Source organism: Anser anser, assembly GCF_964211835.1.
Source record: "Anser anser genome assembly, chromosome: 2".
Taxonomy (NCBI): domain Eukaryota; kingdom Metazoa; phylum Chordata; class Aves; order Anseriformes; family Anatidae; genus Anser; species Anser anser.
Window position 1 is genome coordinate 113,094,411 of NC_139721.1, and position 19,720 is coordinate 113,114,130.

At 43.0% G+C, this 19,720-nt stretch overlaps 1 protein-coding gene across 3 annotated transcripts; it reads left to right on the forward strand.

Moving 5' to 3' along the window:
- Nucleotides 1-1,574: 1,574 nt before the first annotated feature.
- Nucleotides 1,575-18,952, forward strand: LOC310895681 (nuclear pore complex protein Nup153-like). 3 transcript variants are annotated; one of them, XM_083827259.1, is made up of 10 exons: nucleotides 1,575-2,110; nucleotides 4,530-4,743; nucleotides 6,857-7,105; nucleotides 8,179-8,318; nucleotides 8,401-8,523; nucleotides 10,701-10,811; nucleotides 11,087-11,140; nucleotides 13,397-13,555; nucleotides 14,827-14,872; nucleotides 15,691-18,952. In XM_083827259.1, exons 1-10 carry the CDS (start codon nucleotides 1,886-1,888, stop codon nucleotides 15,825-15,827), a joined length of 1,458 nt encoding a protein of 485 aa, XP_083683385.1. In that variant the 5' UTR covers nucleotides 1,575-1,885; the 3' UTR covers nucleotides 15,828-18,952. The 3 variants fall into 3 exon arrangements, with proteins under 3 accessions (XP_083683385.1, XP_083683386.1, XP_083683387.1); XM_083827260.1 differs by having other exon boundaries at nucleotides 1,576-2,110; nucleotides 4,533-4,743; XM_083827261.1 differs by lacking the exon at nucleotides 8,401-8,523 and having other exon boundaries at nucleotides 1,576-2,110.
- The last annotated feature ends 768 nt before the right edge of the window (nucleotides 18,953-19,720 follow it).

A 19,720-nucleotide genomic window follows, 5' to 3' on the forward strand; every position in this document is an offset into this window, starting at 1 on the left:
GACGCTGATCTGGAGGAGAAAAATCACGTTATCACACTACTATGGTTGCCTTAATAGGTTTGGTGTACGTGAGGGAGGGAAGCATTATGTGATGTTTGCCTAGCTATTACATGGCCAATGCAGGAGGGGTTTTAGTCAGTTCCCTGAGCACGGATTGTTGCAGAAGTCGGTGATTTCACTGCCCAATGTCTGTTATTAAGGGCACGATTCACGTCCCGTTATCGTTTTTATTATTTATTTCTGTGTTTATTTTCTGGGGCGGCGATCTGTCACGATGCCCATCGTTCCCCTGCCGTAAGGTAGAATTTAGCGTGACGACCGCTTCCCGGACCAACGGGGCCACGAATCCGGCCTAAAACTCTGCTTGTGCGTTGGTTGTCGGCGTGGGGGCTGTTGGTTGTCGGTGCGGGGGTATCGGTTGTCGGTGCGGGGGTATCGGTTGTCGGTGCGGGGCTTTTCTGACGAGCACTGTGGGCTCGGGGCGCCGTCCCACGCCCGGCGCGGTGCTGCGGCACACCGGCGGTCGGCGCCACGGCGCGGGGAGGCTCTGGAGGTGACTCCTAGCCCCGTGCTTACGGTGGCCGGGCCGGGGTTCATTATGGCGGCCGGGTCCTGAGGGCGGGAGCGGGAGGGCGGCGGGACCGGGACGGGACCGGGGCGGGGCGAGGAACGGGAGCGGCAGCGGGAGGGGGGGGCGCGCGTTCCCGTGAGGGGAGGGGGCGCGCGAGGGAGGGAGGGGGAGGGTGTGAGAAACACTCCGTAGCCAAGAACTTGGGCTCAGGCGAGGAGCTCAGCGAAGCAGGAATTTATTCGCGATCGCAGTGGCGGGCGTCCCGTCCGTGCGAGGACTACCGCACACCAAATTTCCCTGGTGTATTGCCAAGCACTTCCCCGTGCAAGGGCTTACCATACACCGCATTTCCCGAGACTCTTCCTTTCTCTCCCTCATCTCACGCTTCGTCCGTCTCCGGCCGCGCCCCTCGCGGAGCTGCGGAACCGCGGATCAGGACTCCACACTCGCTCCGTACAAAAGTACGTCTCAGTCACACGGCACACAGAGTCTCACCCGACCCCCAAGGCAATACTTCCTATTTCTTACCTTGGTCTGTGCACAGAGTTACCGGATCGATTCTCAAACCCGGAGTGCCTGCCTTCTTCCCTTCCCCACTCCTTCACGGATCCTGCCTCTTTCATCAGTCTCGGGCCCTCTGTCAGCTCTCCGCAGAACCGCCGCCGTCGATGCACAGGACCGCTGAAATCAGCGGGGCATGCCTTCCTGCTGCTGCGGCGGTGGGGCTCCCCAGTAGGCGACTGGCTCCCGGACGAGCCCCAAATTGTGAGAAACACTCCGTAGCCAAGAACTTGGGCTCAGGCGAGGAGCTCAGCGAAGCAGGAATTTATTCGCGATCGCAGTGGCGGGCGTCCCACGAGCAGGAGCGCCCCTGCTGGTTCCAAAACCCAGTTTATATACTTTTTGATGACGGGACCCTCCCCTGTTTCCCCACTGAGGGGGCGATCCAGGCTCACAATCTGTCTGATGCTTCCCAGACAATGCATGGCCTTCAGTTGCCGGCCTGTTAAATTTCAAATTTGACTTTTTTACTGGTTGAAGCGGTGATGTTTCTTCACTTACCTGACTTGACTCAACACCGTGATTTTCCCCGAATTGTTCTACGGAGTCTGGTTGTCTGCGTTTTACAAGGTCGCCTGCTAAGCGTTCTTATCGCTGCAAGCACACCTCAATACCCCATTCCTTACCTTTAAACAACGTAACTCTGCAAAAACAACATTTTTATTCCCACGAGGGGCAGGGCAGGCCCCGCGGCGCGTGGCGGCGGGGGGCGGGGGGGCCCCGTGACGGCACCGAACGCGGGGGGGGGGCGGTATGGCCTCGGGCGGCGCGACCGGTAGCGGCGCGACCGGCAGCGGCATGGCCGGCGGTGGCAGGGCCGGTGGCGGCGGGGCGCCGGGCGGCAGCCCAGGAGCCCGATCAGGAGGAGGAGGAGCAGGAGGAGGAGGAGGAGGAGGAGGAGGAGCGGCCGGCGGCAAGGTGAAGAGGCGGCGCCACCGTTTGGGCGCCGCGAAGCCCCCCTGTGCCAGGAGCAAGCGGGTGAGGAGCGGCCCCCCCACAGCGGGCCCTTCCCCCTCAGCCCACCAGTTACCCCCTTACTTACCCCCTTACCTTACCCGCCCCTTTATCCCCTTAGTTACCCCCTACCCACCTCCTTACCCCCTTAGTTACCCCCTCGACCGCTTAGTTACCCCCTTAGTTACCCCCTCAACCGTTTAGTTACCCCCTTAGTTACCCCCTCAGCCCCTTACTAACCCCCTCAGTTATCCCCTCAGCCCCTTACCCCTCTACCCAGCCCATTACCCCCCTCCTCCCCCTCCCCTTCACCCCCAGCCCGCTGCCCTTAGGACCCCCAGTGCCACCCCCAGGGCTTTCCCCGCTCCCTGCACCCCTCCTCAGCCCATCATCAATTCTCTGAACGTTACCTGCCAGGCTTTGCTTCTCGTTTGTGCTGTAGGGTACAGCAGGTTGATGGTGAAAGCGGTCCGTCAATTCGGGCTGTGAAAATCCCCGTGCTGGAGGGGGGACGCGCCGAGATCCCTCCCAGCAGCTCTTTGCTAAGAAATGTCAGGACGCCCAGAGAGATGCTCTGGAGATGCCCTCTGCACATGTTTGTTCAGCCAAAACCTCTCCGCTATTAAATGAGCAACGTAGCTGAGGGGATTGATTATCATATGCAAAACCAAGGGAGCGCTACGCATGGATAGCTGCTCAATTAGGTTTTTATCACTTGCAGAAATGCCAAGTCCCTTATACCATATATTGACAATCAATCTTGTCCATCTAAAGCTGGCCTGGAAGGGCAATGCAAACATTCCCCACGCTTACAGAGCAACCGTTGAAACCTCTGGCTTGAACAGTGCATTAATGTTGAAAGTGCCATAGCTTGCGTGTGCCGACACCGTGTAGCTAACTGATAAACCTTACACGTGGATTAAAAATAATCAGTGGAGATGGTTTTCTAACTTTTCCATTGTCTGTTATCTCTGCGTGTTTTCCAGTAGGTTTATTTAAAGAGTGTGCCAGAGCAAACACGTGCGTGGGGATATCTGGGGGATTCTGCACAGAGAATGGCTGCTGCACATCCAGCGCAGATCAAATTAACAGTAACTTATCGGGGAAGAATTTTAATGATTTGATAAATAGACAAACTGATAGATGTTACATGTGTGCATTTATTATAGCAGTTAGCTTTGTAACCAGACGAATCGTGCAAATGTTCATAACGTAAAAGGACGAGCTTTGAGCAGATAGCTTGCTTAGAGCATTTGTCAATTAATTCCAGTTTATTTTCAATATCATGTCCACTCTGCAGAAGGTTCTGTGGCTTAATGTTAATTGTCTCTCAGTGATGCAGTTGGGGAGGCACGAAAGCGACCGATGCGATTTTGTGAGGTTATACCTCTGGTTCTGATCCCTACCCCGCTGTTTTTCTCATCCTTCCCCCTACAACTTTAGTCGATAAGTCGATTCTTAGAAATACTTAAATAGATGTGTTTTGTGTGCTTGTGATCATAATTACAGCCCACCAAACCCTCTGTCTCTTACCATTAAGCTCTGAAGGTGCCTGGGCACTGTCGACAGTATAGTTAGCAGCTTCAAAGTTCCTGGGAACTAGTCCTGGATCTAATTTACTTTTTTTTTTTCCCCCTGCCTGCAGGAGGGATGATTAGCAGGATGCCTAGCTCATGATTGTCAGCTTTCTGGATATTAATTTTTATTATTAATTTTTATTATTAATTATATTCATTTATATTAATGTATCTTTTATTTAACCGTAGTTCCTGGGGCTTTCGTTCAGGTGGGAATTCTCCGATCGTACCCGATGTATGCCGCAGAGTCAGTCTTCTACAAAATACAGCAACAGCTTTAGAAGGCTCTTGCAAGAGGAGGTGCTGGTGCTATAGCTATAGCTGTGTTTCTTCCAGGACATCTTCTGGGTTAGCCTGACTGTTGAGAGCAGAACTGTTTTTTGTGCGTATAGTCACTGCAATTCAGCATTACTAAAATTGAAAATATTTAGGTTCACTGATTTTAATGGGTAGTATGGTCCTGACTGTCGCAGTAGATAATTGCTGAACTTCTGGTTTAGTTGGTTTTCACGTGAGGGTGCGAAGAGTCCTGGAACAAGTCTGTAGGTCAGGAGCTGTTCAGGCGTAGAGTTTCCTGATAGCCTTGCAGATTGACGACCTGCTGGTGAATTTTGGCAGAGGTTTCAAAACTTTGAACCTTGCCAAGGTCACTTGGAAGTGCAGAAAGTGATAGGTAGTTGTAAATCAATCTTAGGTGAATTTTAGGTTTACCAGAAGTGTAGCGATCCTATGCCAGGGATCAACCTCGTTGTCGTCTTCTGAATATTTGCTGTATAATATCTGTCTTCAAGGTCCGTGGAAGGTGGTATCCCAGCATATGCTGTTGACTGTGTTTCTGTAATTAAACAACTGTTTTTTCTTTCAAGCAGGGAATAATTAGCAGAATGACAGAAACGGTGAAAAATATTGTACCGGCGTGGCTGCAGAAGTATTTCAATAAGCGTGAGGAGGAGTGTGTAGACAGAAATGAATCTGCAAACCAGGAGGAGACTCCGGTAAACTATCACCACGATTATGCAGATGAAGATACCATAATCGATGAGAGATTCACGCCTGAGCCAGCAAGAATTAGTAGACGAGGTATGTGAAAAATCATTTGGAATTCTGGCCATCTGTATTTATTCACAGATTTCTAGTTTTGAATCTGAATTTCAAAAGGAAATTGGAATGAGGGTTTTGACAGAATGAAAAACAAACAAAAAAGTCAAAACAACTGTTTGTGAAACCGTCTTAGCTTTAAACTGTATACACAGTTACGAAGCATACATCTTATGCTCTTGGAAGGCATCAGTTAACTTTAGGTACTCTATTAGCCAGGTGCTAAATGCTGAAAATAAGTCATTTGCAAGTGTGCTGGGTTGCATTTTCCATCTTTTAAAAGATATGGAATGAAAATCTGTCTAATTGCCTAAGGCAATTAAAAAAATTAATTTGTTTTGCAGTCTTCGAAACAAAAGACTAGATGCTAGAATGGCAGAGGAAAATTCCGTCTCGTGTCCCGACTTTGTTTGTTTTGTTTTGTTTTGTTTTGGGCTTTGATCAATTTAGTAAAGTTCCTTGTTAACTTGATGGTGAACTGGGGAACTTGTGCACGGATGTGGTTTATGAGATTATTATCCTTAAAATATTCAATAACTTTAAGGTCTACGCGGGGGGAGGGGGTGTCTTTGAGAAGGTATTTGGACCGTTGGCAACGAGGTTTGCAACTCCTTTACCTCATGAAAGATTAATTTGTCTTATATCCAGTGCCTCTCACTGTTCCTGTAGTCCTGTTGTATAAATTTGCATCTATTCTTATTTGAGTTTCTCTTAAATTAGCTGTTTTGGGGAAGTCAGCTTTAAATAAGTAAAGAAGTTTTGTCTGAGCGTGCGTAGGTAACCATAGATAATGTGGAAAGTCAGTTGCTTCTGTTGTTGGCAGAATCAAAAAATAAGGAGGAAATATCTTTGCCTCCAATCTCATCTAATTGTGAACAAGGAGATTGATGGCTTTGTGTGTAGCTGTAGCTTGGGAATGAGTTTGGAGAAAAGAATAGAGAAGGTCTTCATGACTGAGGAACACATGTTGGCTTTCCTATGTAACTGCGTGAAAGGAGCTTTCAGTAAGAACAGCTGCACTGCAAGCTTGCTAACTCCAGGAGCTCAGGAGCAGGCGGACACCCTCGAACCTTATGCAGCTTATGTTGCTGTCCGTGGGTGTTACTTACTATGCTTAAGAATAAGATTTTTTTTTTTAATTATTACTGCATTTTGAAACCAATGTGTCTCTTCATTTCTGAGGTATCATTGTGCTGGAGCCTATATTGGGTGGCCTTCCGCCTCAATAACTTTCTGTATCTCAAACGGTGCTGTCCTAAAAATCTGCTCATGGTTTGGAGAGCTAATTAGTGGTACTGCAGTGGTTATGAAGATTGAAGTAACTAGTTTAAGCTTCAGTTCAAGTATCAAGAGGATAGTGGCTCAAAGTCATTTGAATTGCCCAGATTCCTGGGAGAGACAGTAGGCTTTCATCAGGCAAAATACCCATGCATAGTTCCATTCATTTAGCAAGATAGACTTCAAGGCCACCTATTCCAGGCCACTGGCATTGTTTGCAGACCCTTTGCTTCAAGAGGGAAAAATGCTCATCTGGTTACTTGGGTCAACATCCTTGTCCCTTGGGTCAAAATCCCAATAGTTAATGGGTAGGAGATGATGTTTTGCCTCTAACGTGAGCTGATATGGAAGAACTTGGGAAAAAAGTACTGCAAACGTTCATTTTCATGTTGTGTATTCAGATTAATATAACCTTTGTTCCAATATTATGGAAGCTGCAGTGTTATCTGTAACTTACCGTGTAATCTCAAATTTTGTAAAGCTTATTGCAAGCTGTACATGGGAGAAGGAGTATATATGTTTGATTTAGTGAACGGCCAAGTCAGCGTTAGAGCATTTGAGCACGGGGTCAGAATGTGGTGTTGTAAAACCTCATAGTTAACTACTTCTGGATGCAACATTAATACTGTGTATCGCAAGCAGTGTTGTTGTTGTAGCCAGACAGATGCAACCGTATCTGGGTGAGGAAGAAGTTAAATTTGGCTTCTCTCTTTTTGCGCTTAGAACTTGGCAATAGCATGGCTGTCGATAGGAAACAGGTTTTGGCTTCTGTGAGCTTGTCTATAGCAAAGCTAATTATCTCCCTGTTCTTGTCTAGAACCATCCACAAGTAGATCAGCACTGAACTTCCCAGTTGCGTTAACAAGGCCCTCTCTTCGTTTGAGCCACCTGAATTATACCATGCTGGATTCTCCTGTCCCACCTTGTCAGCCCTCGACATCTTCTATATTTGGCATTGGCAGTCCTAGGCTGTCCTTCATAAAAGAAATAGAAGATTCTACCTCTGAAAAAGACGATGATAACATCTCAACAACCAGTGATTCCTCCTCTAGAGCATCTGCTGAAGGTGATTTTTGTGTTCTCTGTTTAATTGACTTTTTTTTTAATGTGAAGTACCTTGCGTTCTTTAATATTCCACATCACCTTAGTAAATAAAATAGGTGAATGTCAACTTTGGATGCGAGAATTAAATTGAATTTTTAGTGTTTTAGAAGTATATAATCCTATCACCTTTTTAATAGAAGCGTGCTTTGGAATACGTTTATGATACCCTGATGTTAGAAAGAGTCAGTGCTGAAATATACACATTCAGCTAGGTTATATGTAAATTTTGAACTGGGACGGTAGGAAATCAGGCTGACTTGCCGTAGCTTGACAACTAGGCTGATTGTCTAGAAGGAAGAGTGACTCAGACCTTTCTTGGTAGAAGGCTTCAGCTGTCAATACTTTCATGTCTTTTGCCAAATTCATTGAGGAAAGCACACCATTTTAAAATAAAAAATAAGCATCGTGTCGATGTAGGTTGGTACCTAGGTCTTCTCGCTGAAAGGGCGAACAGCAGGTTTGCAGCTTTTTCTAGTCCCCCATAGAGACAGGGACTGACGTGTGCTCAGCAGGTTTTCCAGAGAACTTTTGTACAGCTGAGAGTAGAGTTGCTGGGCTTTAGCAATATAACCTGAGTGCACTAGAACTTTCTGGTGTGTCTTCGTAAAACATACATGGGCAGAAGATCGTTAACTCTTAGAGCAGCCTTTGGGGAATCTTCCAGGTTTAAAACCTGTGCGATTATGATCTGTGCTGGCCTCCAGCCTTCTACCAACATAGAAAAAAACTTTGTTTGTACAAATGCACTGATGTTTATGCGGTCCTCTTTTATCTTAGCATGAAGGAAAAAAAATCTGCATTGGAAGCACAATATTAACTTGGTAAGATTGCTGAAAACTACTTGCAGCTCTGTGAACAGTTTTCAAGTTTGTAGGTGATACTTGGTTTTCAGTCTGTACGTGAAGTTGATCTATTTAAAGAAGCTGAAGTCATGCTTATTTTTCTGTATTGAAGAACTTGAATTAGTGTGATCTTTATTGTTAAAGTTCTGTACGTACGAGAGGCATTTACATCTAGCATACGTCATTTTGGCAGATGTTGCAGTTTTAAAAAATACTTCATCGTCACTGCTCTGGCCCACAGAAGCTGAAAGAACTCATTCCCTCTCGCAGCATTCTGCAGCTAGCTCTAAGAAACCTGCATTCAGTTTATCTGCTTTTGGAGGACTGTGTCCTGTAAGTACTGCACAGTATTTCTTTTAATCAGTTTGAATGTGTACCTGTTTTTCTATCCACTTATCGTACTGTGTTTCCGTAGGCATGTGGAAGCATGTCTGTTTTTAAGGAAAAGCAGCTTGGGTTTTCTCCATTTTACCCCGGAAAGACGGCCTATGGTGGTGCAGCTGCAAGATCTAGGCAGCCAAAGACGGAACCTTATCGGGTATGAGAAAAGTAGTGTAGTGGGAAATAGTGATGGAAATAAAAAAAGCAGCACTGCCAAAGGAGCTTTGAGCAGGGAGCTGAATATGTGGTAACAGTTGCTCTTCTGCCCTCTTGGTCTACACAAATAGACGAGATTGATTTCTGTTTAAATTCTTTTATAACAGTTTTTACCACAGGTAATACTTGTCAGAAAGAACAAGAATGACAGTTTGGGCAAGTTGTTGGTAGTTGGGGTTTCCTCTATTGTTAGGTCTTTCAAAAAATTCCATTTAAGTGCCATTGTCTGCCTCTGACTACATTACGTTAAAATAACATGATGCAAAAAAACCAATGACAGCCTAACTTTGAAAACTTGTGTTTATGGTAGCAAAAGCTACAGTAGTCAAACCTGGCTAATATTTATCTGTGGATCTTCTTTTCCAAGCATGCCTACATTCATGCTATGGATATGTTGTATAAGCCTGCAGTCTTTGAAAATATGTAAAATCAACTTGGCTGATCCTTTGTTCTTCTGGTACACAGAGGCATGCAGGACTAAATGCAGTCTCAAGATAAGCAGTGACATGCTTTCTGTTTTGAAGGATTCATATAGTTCTTGAAGAGAGTTATTTGCCCCCAAGAGTTCTTGGAAATACCAAATAAAAACTGCTGACAACTCTGATTAGCTAGAGCTGAATCGAAACGGAAAGTCAAATCAGGTTTGGTAGGAATGTATTTAAATGAAAGTGACTTTTATCGATAAATCAAAAGGAATTTTAAGAAAATGAAAACGCGGGTTTGCTGGCTCTGTTCTGACAGTCCATTTGTGCAACGGAAAAAGGGCAGTACAAGTACCTCACTTACGGGAAACCTTGAAACCTTGTGGTGCAAAGCTGGGAACCCTCTTTGGTCGGCTATTTTTGTTTTTTACAATATTACTGCATTATGGTAAAAAGAGGAACCAAAATACTAGGCTTTTAAAGGAGAGAGTAGCTTGCTTCTTGCTGCTTGCTGTGAATGACAGCAAGGTACTAGAGAGTCCAGCGAAGGGCCACCAAGATGATCAAGAGACTGGGAGCACCTCTCCTCTGAGGAGAGGCAGGGACTGCTGGGCCCGTTTAGCATGGAGGAGAGGAGGTTCAGGGGGGATCTTATTGGTGTAAAAAAATACCTGAATGGATGGTGCAAAGAGCATAGAGAGCCATTGTGTTTTCAGCAGTGCCCAGTGCCAGGTCAAGAGGCAACAGGCACAAACTGAAACGTGAGGCTCTGAGCATCAGGAAACGCTTTTGCACTGTGCGGGTGATGGAGCCCTGGCACGGGTTGCCCGGAGAGGCTGTGGAGTCTCCCTCTTTGGAGGTCTTCAAGAGCTGACTTGACATGGTCCTGGGCAACCTGCTCGGGGTGGCCCTGCTTGAGCGGGGGGGTAGACCAGGCGATCTCTAGAGGTCACTTCCAACCTTAACCATTCTGTGGTTCTGTGAGTCTCACTTGTGTTTTTACATGCTGCGTGGTCTGCTTCCTGTCTTCACATCGTGTGATAAGCACAGTGTGGTTATATGAGGGATTTAACCTGGGAAGAAAAAAAGTCACACCAAAGGAAGTTTTTGACTGATATTTGAAGTTGGGTGGTGCAAATACACAGTTTACTTTTTCAGTGTAATGTTTAGATCTGTTACAGTTTAAATCAGATCTTTATCTTTTAAGACAAAGATTTGCAGCCAACTTTAATCTTGGGGGAAGGGAGGAAGCAAGAGAGAAGTAAAACTAGTTCCTGGTTATGATTGTATACACCGATTTTGAGATGGTACACTTAGACCATCGTGAAACTCTGAGGTCTGTGTTGTTACTGAAAATGCTTTCTGTACCACCACAAGCCTTTTCTTGAGTTCTGTTTCCCTGATTACTGCTTCGGAGGCCTTAGCAGTCCTAGCATCATCCGTCTTGACCTTTTACAAGTACGGAGTTCTTTTACTGCTCGTGCAACAAGCACGTGCAAGATGCACTGAGGCCCAAGGTAAACTTCATTAAACTCCGAATGTATTCTCTTCTTTATGGCTTGAACTCCCAGTGACTGCATTTTTCTCTGTCATCGGAATATATTGATTGTATCATCAGTGTAGCCTTGGGACATAAAATACATGCCTCCTTAGCTGAGAATTGACCATTGTAACACTTAAAATGCTAATTTTTCAGGCACAAAAGAGAGCGAAAGCTAGACAAGAAACTGTGCGGCCCCGCGCTACCTTAAGTACCGCTGCACGGTGCATCTTGGAGGCAGTGGAGAAGCTGTCAAGCCCTTTGTTGGTAAATAGCACTTCTTTTAATCTGTTTTTGCTTCATGTGTTTATAAAACTTAGTAAATGTGCCATCAAAGGATAAAGATAAAACTATTCTTCCTTACGTTGTGGCCGGTTTAATTTATTGTGCTATTTTTTCAACAGGATGCTAAAAGAATGGCATCTCTTTTGCCGCTGTGTTGTATAAGTTGACCATGAACCCCCACATTTTTGTTGCAGGGAACCCTCTGTCTCAGGAAAAAAAATTGCCCTCTAATATTTATGCTTTGTTTTTTCCCTTAGCCTCCGGACATAGATAAACCGGATATTACTGACTTCCAGTCCAAACGAAGAAAGGTAAGAACCAATAATGTCTTAAGCTGAGGTAGATAACTTTTTCAATGCTTTATCACTATTAGAAAAATTTTCTCAAACCTCAGTGACAACATAGACATCAAATCAAGTTAATATTGGCATGTATCCACAGTAGATGATGGGCTGTGAAGATTACTCAGGTTAAGAATTATGTTATCTTTGTAAGTTGAGAGCAACAACTCTAGAACACACCAAGTGGTTTTATCTTGTCCCCCAACTTGGGGTGAAGCTGCATATTAAAATTCCTGTTGAGGAAAGTTTTCTCTTGAAGAAATGATCACAAATAGAAAAATACTGATTGAGTGGTCATATAGACTTTGTACAGACTTCCGTGTTCATTCGGGCACAGAAAACTAGTTTTTGTGCTTTTTATCACCATTCAAAGTAAAGACGAGGAAAATCGTTAATTTCCGACGCTATAAATCTTACGCTCCTAAATTCCTATTTGGAGGTAGCACAGAACTGGTGATAATGCTGTGGTAAAGCATGACTTCCTTTCATTTTGTTTAAAAAATGAAAACTAGTCATCTTTTTTTGATGACTTTAGTTAGGGGTATCCTTGGGCTTATTAAATTGCAAAGCCCTTAAATGACCACTTGAAGATCAGGTGACTGAAGGAAATAACAAGATGTGCAAACTTTTCATCTTCTGTTCTAATGAGAAAAGGGACAGTGTCTCAAGAAGTTTCTGTGCTAATTCCTTGATTGGATGGATGTATAATTAAGTTTACAATCACTTCAGAGTTTACAAACATCTCAGATTTCCTGGACCATCTTTTCACCATCTGCCAAATTACAAGGGCATGGAGAAGTGAAGTATATCATAAATATTATCCAAATAACTAAAACCAAATCTGGTGTGAATTCTCAGTTATATTATAGCAATACACCTGTGATAAGGCATTAAGAAAGATCTGCCAGATTTGCAACAGAGAGCCTGAAATTGTCAGCCACTAAATGAATGTTGCACGCAGCTGTCAGTGGGTGAAAGGAGATAGATTGTCTATTCATAATACTAGAATTCATAATAGTGGCGGGAGAAGGGTAGCCCGGAATGAGAAGCAATTATTTGCTGAGGAGATGATCGTGTGTTTTCTCGCTAAAGTGAACATGCGGTTGACGGAACACTTGTGCACTCAGGCTAAACTTCTGCAGTGGGTAGCAGTGATGTGGTATTTTTCTTATTTCAAGGAACTGTACCAGGCAGAATAGCTCTTGGTGTATTGAATGCCTAGTTAGGGGGATTTAATATTTTTCTTTTTTACCTTTAAAACCAGCAATGAACCATCGTTCACTCGAAGTAGATTTGTGAACTTACATAAAACATGTTTTATTCAAGGTTTCAAACTGAATGTAGTATTTTTTAGAAAGATGTATTTTTATATACTTTAGAGAGAGTGTGAATTCTATTACTAAGAGTTGGGAGATACTGTGAAATTAAAGCTGCAGCGTAAACCATTTCCTGTTGGTATTGATTTGAACAATAGCATGCTTCCTAAGACTGTATTTTCTGATCCTTAAGACCGCAGGCGGAGCCATCGGTAAATCTTGTAGCCTTTAGGGTTTTTTTTCTGTCTGACAGTTCAGTTAAGTCAGTTTTGCAGAACACGCAGTGGTCTGTGTTAAAAATTAATTCTGGTCTGTGAAAATGCTTTGAAAAGAGAAGTCAACCCACTACTTGAAGTGCATCTAATGCACATGTAAAGCATTGGATCATATTTTAATGAATGAGATTATTGGAAGATTGACAAGTTGTTTTTTTTTTTGAATGTGTTCTATTGTTTGTGTAACTTTGAAGGGGGAAAATGTAGGGGATGTGAAGCCCGGAAGCCTGTATAATTAGTTGCTTAACACTTCGAATGTTAAATTAATGAATTAAGCTACTGAAAAAAAAAAATCACAGTGTGGGCAGAGGAAAAGATAGGAGCATATTCTAGGAACATGGGTTATTTTAATTATGGTAGCGTGAATTATTTTGTCTATGAAGCTAACTGCCAAATTTTGAAATGGAATTCAGTCAGACTTTGGCTACTTATATATAGCTTTATGGATTTCGTTACTGTTTTCTGGTGATTTCCCTCTACAAGTTGAACGGTTTTTAGAATTTTCAAATTGTATTCACTGAGTGCCAAGACCGATGGGGGGAGGTTTATAGTTCTGTAATTTGTTTTCATCAATAAATATTGGAATTAATTTGGGTGGACGTAAGGATAAATTGATTGCTGTTTCCCTTTCAAAGCTGGAATCCCAGAATGCATTCGAGCCTCCATCTGTCAAGAGACTTGTGACACCAACGGTAAACCATCAACCGATGCGTTATACGCGGTATTCTGAACCATCACCGACTTCAACTACTCAGTCCAGCAAAATTTGCCAGAGAGTAGACACAAAGTACCAAGTGAGTACATTTTTGAGTCCTTATGTGCCTGTTTTTTTTTTTTTTTCCAGTCTTGGAATGTTTCTCAAACCAATTGTTATCCTATCTTTGCAAAAAGTACTGATAGTATGTTTGAGGCGAGCTTTAAGGCAGTGAAAACCATTGTGAAATAGATTGAGCTTTTATGGATTTAATTCTGTTTTTGGAACACTCAGTGTCTTGTGGTTGTTTTCACGATGTCATGATGTGCTATTGAGTCATCCTGTTCTCAGTGAAAGAATATTAAAAGACAGAAATGTTTTCCTTCTATATTCTCATGTACACAAAGGTGTCACTGATGAAACATGCTCGTGTTCTGTGTAAACTATTCCAGGTGAGCTATGTGCTCCAAGTGAGAGTTCTGACAATGTGCTGAGTTATCGTTTTTGATTGCTTTGGAGTAGATGGAGTCTGATAAATTTTCCATAAAATTAAATGGGCATCTCTTTCTGCGAAAACATCTGTGTTTCCAGTATCGGTCTGAGTGTACAAATGACCACGTGTTAAGTGTATGGGCTTTTTAGGCTGGAAATCAAAGTGGACAGTAATACTGGTTGCTTATTGCTTTTAACTCTTTCAATCTCTGTATTGTTTAGCCAGCACAATCTCCATTTGGTAAAGTTCTAAAATGAATGTAGCAGCAACTGCTTAGTTTTTTGGGGGGGTAGAGTTTTTTCGGTTTTTTTTGCTTGTTTGTTGATAAATGATAGAAAACAGAAAAGTATGTCCCTTTTACGGGGTTGGTAAACACAAGTTTTGATGAAAACTCTCCCCCCCACACGCACAATTTTTGTCATTTTGTTTAAATTACTTTCTTTGTTAGAGGATTTGACAAATTTGATTTAGTGTTCTATCAGTTTGTCCTCAATGCTGAGTGAAGCAGTGATGCTTACTTAGTAAATCCATAGAATTAGTGATTTATACACCATTACTTGTTCACGCATACCAAAGAATGGTTTTGACAGCATAATTGCGTACGCTTCTTCTGTTCCTGTTCTTCTGATTTGCTTTGCTTAAAGCAAATTAAACAGTTGTTGTAAGTGGTCTTATCGTGGTCAATGTATTAGTTGTGACCTCCGGAGGTCCCTTCCAACCTGTACTGTAATATTGGCTTTCTTCTAAAAATAAGTAGATAAAATGCCATCTATCCTTGTAGTTGTAGGAAGAAGGAATGGATTGAGACTGCAGCACTTTGAATCTGTGATGCTTTCTGAAATGAGTTATGATTAAACTTAGCCTTTTCTGTCTTTCAGGAATCTTCAGTTATGACTGCAATCGGTGATGACCTAATTACTGACGGTAATAAGGGTTCTATCATTGTCACTTGAGTTTAGCCATACTTGTGCCTTTTAACAATACAAGCCAACCTCTACTGGATGAAGAACATCTTGAAAATTCAGCTGAGGTCAAACCTCTGTGGGGCTGATCTGCAATCAGTTGGGGTTTTAAAGCTGATACAGCATACACTGACCGCATCAAGTAAAACGGGACACTGTCAATGCTTCGCAGCAGGTTTCTTGTACTTGTGCCTTCATTCCCATTTGAAAATGGTCTAATACAGAATTTTGTTCTTTGTATTGATTCCGCTAAACAGATTTTATATTAGAAACTCAGTAATATGCAAAAGCTTTGTTCTCCACCCTGAGGTAAAAGCTTATGTTGCAGATTCCAAAAGGAGGATTCAGCTTGCACTTACAAATACGGTACAAAACATATTTGTGTCCTGGAAGGTTTGCAAAATTCCTCACGTGGAGGCATTTTGTGTTAGTGTTTAGAAACTATCCTATGTAACGTGTATTGCCGTAGAAGTGAATTAAGTGACTCTTGGGAAGGTTTCATGGCTGGTTATCCTTAAACGTTATCTTTACTATCTTAAACATTGTCTTTGTTATTATCTTGAAAGACAATTCTAGTCCCAGCCTTCTAATATACAAATTCCCAAAAGTTGGAGTTGTGAGGCTCAAAATTTTAGAGGACTAAATACCTCACTAAAATTAGTAGATCTAATAGCTTATTACACTTAGCTTAAAATACATTTTATTAGCCATTTCACGTGAAGTTTTTTTGTGCGCATGCCTCAGATTTGATACTTGGACTTACCAGGCTTTTATTTTCAGATCCACAGCTCTACTTGGATGTTGATGAAATGAACAGACAATTCACGGAGACGAGCGAAGAACTCTGCGATTCACTCATGAATTGTCACTGGCAACCTCTGGATACGGTCACTTCTGAAATCCCCTCTGCTATTTAAGTGTCTTCTAGAGCATGACCGTTAGGACCAAAGTGCTAAAACTACATTTCTTCTACATTATTCTAGCTCATAAGTTTTAAAGCACAATGATAGGTTGGGGTTTTTTTGCTATGCTTTTGACAGTTTCTGTAATCTTTTTGTTCATCACTCTCTTCTTGGAGCATCATGAAGTCATGTAAATATTCGAGAAATGTAAAGAGGTAAATGGGGTCTAAAGATAGACTTGCCTGTGTAAATAAAAAATTTGTTTCTGCAAACCTGCCAGCAAGGGATTTTACTTGTACCTGTGTGCAGCACGTTCTCTTCCGGCTTATGGAATTTAACAAGGTAGTAAGGGTATTTCATCTGTCTTTATTTTTATATGGGCATTAGGACACAAGCAGAATCTAGCTTTCCCTTGTTTTCCTGGTTCCTTAGGTAAGCGACAAGCCAAGCCTTTCATGTGCTTGCTTAGACTGGAAGTATGTATGGGAGACACTCACAGGCCTTGCTATGGAAACACCTGTGCCCACTTTTTCCTGCAGGCTGCTGGCTCTAACTGTACTACTGATATATGCTAGGTCAGCTAAAATTGGCTTATAAATAGGGTATGTTAAGCATATGGAAGTGTAGACTTCAACTGCCATAGCTACACACATCCCATGGAACGAGGATGATGTCTGCTGGCACTCTCTGCATCAGCATTCAGTTTTCTCTTGCCCTTCTTACTGTTAGACTTCTCAGCTGACGCTTTACAGCGAAGAAATTGCTACAACATAATCCGTGTTCTTAAACCTAAAAAAAAAAATCTTGGAGAAAACAACTTGCTGGTTTTCCCTCCTTGCTGGCAAGGAGAAAAATAGTCCACCAGGAACAACAAAAAAATCCTAGTAACAGCTCCTTAAGTTATACCCTCTGCTACCCTCTCTAATTGCTCTGGTCTTCCTTCATTCGTGGTAATGAAGTTTTTAAAGCTTTGGTAGAAGGACGACAGTACTCAAGTCAAAGGAGATGAGAGCAATGAGGAAAGCTTTGCTTTAAGCTAGAGCAGTCTTGCGAGTTGCTGCCTTTATGCTGTTCTTATCTTGAAGGGTACAGAGTCTTTTCCAGTCATAGGGACTCCATAACCCTATGAGTATGGAGAAATAGTTGCTAATTAACAGTGTATATAATAAGTAAGTGAGGCTGGAAACAAAAGAATATTCCTCCAAGAAAAAAAAGGAAGCAGAAATTACTGTACTTAATAGCTGGGGAAGCTGTTAAAGCTAGTTGACACAGTTCTGGTACTGCCCTGTGTGTTTTGGGGGCAACATAAACCATGATTGCTGTGATGGCAGGTAAGAATCCAATTCTTTTTTATGGCTTAGTGTAGTCAGTGAAAGCAGTGGTCCTAAGCTGCATGCTGTTCTTAAATGTAATGCAAATCCTCTTTTGTGACTCCTCAGTACTTCCAGGTTACTTGTAGCTGATCACCAGCAACTGCTTCTGTTAGCTATTAGCTGTTGGGTTTTTGCTAGGAATACTTTCAGTCCTGAATTGAAATGATGACATCCTGAAACAGAAGAGGCTCTTGGAGTATTGTAGGAAGCACATTCTTCCTGGTTCTAGTGCAGGTGTACACGTAGGAGGGGACAGAAGGCAAAGAACCTCACATAGGTGGAGGGGGTGAGGTGGCATCACAGTTAGAGCTGTTGCAGTTAACTCTTCCCAAAGCATGAAAGCAACGTGGCTGGGAACAGGGATTTGTTGGGTTGCTTCTTTGTGTGAGCCAGGGAGTCTTTTGAGGGGCAGATTAATAAGAATATGACACAAGGTAGAGGTGGAATAGATGAAGCAAAGAATCTGGGTGGGAAAAGGGTTGCTTGTACGTGTCTATGGAATTGTTTCAGGGGACTGAGCTGGGGCAAATTCAAGATAATAGATGCAGCCTCCTTGAATTTGGATGGCAGTGCTGAAGCTTCAAAACCTTACAAGGTTTGATGCCACTTCAATTGTAGTGCATAGCTGTGGTACTTGAGCTCAGAAGCGCAAACTGCACAGGATTTTTTTATCTATTTTCTTCAACGTGAGCAGCAAAACATCTTCCAGGAATGTGCCTGGGTGCTACGCTGCTTTGACACGGCTTGCTTTGCATCACCAAACACAGTAGTTAGGTTGCATCGAGTACTTTGTGGAAACATTCATTGTGTTGTCACCCAGAAATGGGATGCTACAGATATGTGTTGGCCCGGCAGTATCAGTGCTGTTTTTTGGCCTTTGAGAGGTTGGTCCATAACAGGTGACCTGTGTAATGAGGGGCCCACATAGATTGGTGACTTCATTAAGTCTGATACTGTGGTGGTGTGTGACCCAAGGCCCTGAACGTCAGAAAATCAGGCTGTGGCCACCTATTTTATGCAGACTTTGCCTATTAACAAGGTCTCTACACTGTACGTTAGAGACGTGCGCCTCCTTTTCTGGACTAGATAGCGAAAATACCAGTTTTATAGTTCAGTGAATGAGATTGGTTGGGCTGTTTGTTCTCCAGAGCTGAAAAATGTTGGGAGTGTATTCTCTTGGAGTCCACAGAAATGAAAATGATGAGAGGAAGAGAACGTTGGTTGCAGCCCGCGTGCTGCTGTTATAAAGTAGTTCTCTGATGTCTTTTTCCCTCTGCTGAGACTTATCAGCCTATCGTCCTTTCCTGTTAGGAGCGCATACCTGGCTTGGGATGGTGTGCGCAGTGCAGATTCTTTACCGTAAGAGCGCAGTGAATGCCAGACTTCTTCCTGTACTTTCGTGTTAACCATGAGTCACAAATTCAGGAAGCAGTGATTGCATCGGAACTGCTAGAATGCTTTGCGGAGTCTTTTTACTGGGTAAACTTCACAGCTGCAGTTACAACTTCCAGCCTGTGTTAGCTGAACACATCGTACTGGTGCCCGCCATCAGTTTGACAAAGATGGGATTGCAGTAGGATCTTGCTTTCTTCCTTCTTTTTAATTAAACAAGTCTTTGAAGCAACTTTTCCAACACCGCCATACTTCACTTCTTCCAGTTATTTTCTGTTTTACTTAGCTGAAATGTTTTTTTTTCTTCCAAGCTTGAGGAAGTTTTCTACAAGAATGTCCCGTAATGATTTCATAAACTCTTTTCGTTGTACCTAGCTGCAATAGAGAGTGCTTTTATTCAAAAACCTGCTGGTTTTTTTTTCAAGAAGTAGTGGGGTTTTTCCTATCTCTTCACTGATGGGAAAGGCTGTAGGACAGTAGCTTGAGGGGCTACTAATGCTGTCATCAGTGAGCCGGGAAAAGGCAGGAGTCCGAAACGGGTAAAAAGTACTTAAAAGGATACCAAAAGAGTAAACGGTACTTAAGCCGTGGACGTTTCTTTTTGCAGGGATGCTCTGGACCAACCGCTTCTTTCTAGCGCTACCTCAAAGTAACTTGCAGATAGAACTCACAGGGAAGGTTGATCAAATGGTGATGATCGCTGTCATTCTGCTGGACACGCAGATACTTGCCTTTCGTTTTGGCTCATTTTTAATACCAATTAACTTCAGTGCCTCGCGTTAATAGACACCGTTTGACTGCATCGGCAAATGTTTCTGAGTCGTGAGTGTCATTAAAGGCCTGTCACCCTATGGAAATCCTTCTAAATAAGAAAAATGGCATTCAAATAAATAAATAAAGCAGCGCTTGAACTTATGAGCAAACCTAGCGTAGCTGCCTTTGACGCTGATCTGGAGGAGAAAAATCACGTTATCACACTACTATGGTTGCCTTAATAGGTTTGGTGTACGTGAGGGAGGGAAGCATTATGTGATGTTTGCCTAGCTATTACATGGCCAATGCAGGAGGGGTTTTAGTCAGTTCCCTGAGCACGGATTGTTGCAGAAGTCGGTGATTTCACTGCCCAATGTCTGTTATTAAGGG

Coding starts and splice junctions, on each gene's coding strand:
- LOC310895681 (XM_083827259.1), top strand. CDS start 1,886: ATGGCCTCGGGCGGCGCGACCGGTAGCGGCGCGACCGGCAGCGGCATG. Junction 4,744..6,856: donor AGCAAGAATTAGTAGACGAG/GTATGTGAAAAA, acceptor GTTCTTGTCTAG/AACCATCCACAAGTAGATCA. Junction 8,524..10,700: donor CAAAGACGGAACCTTATCGG/GTATGAGAAAAG, acceptor CTAATTTTTCAG/GCACAAAAGAGAGCGAAAGC.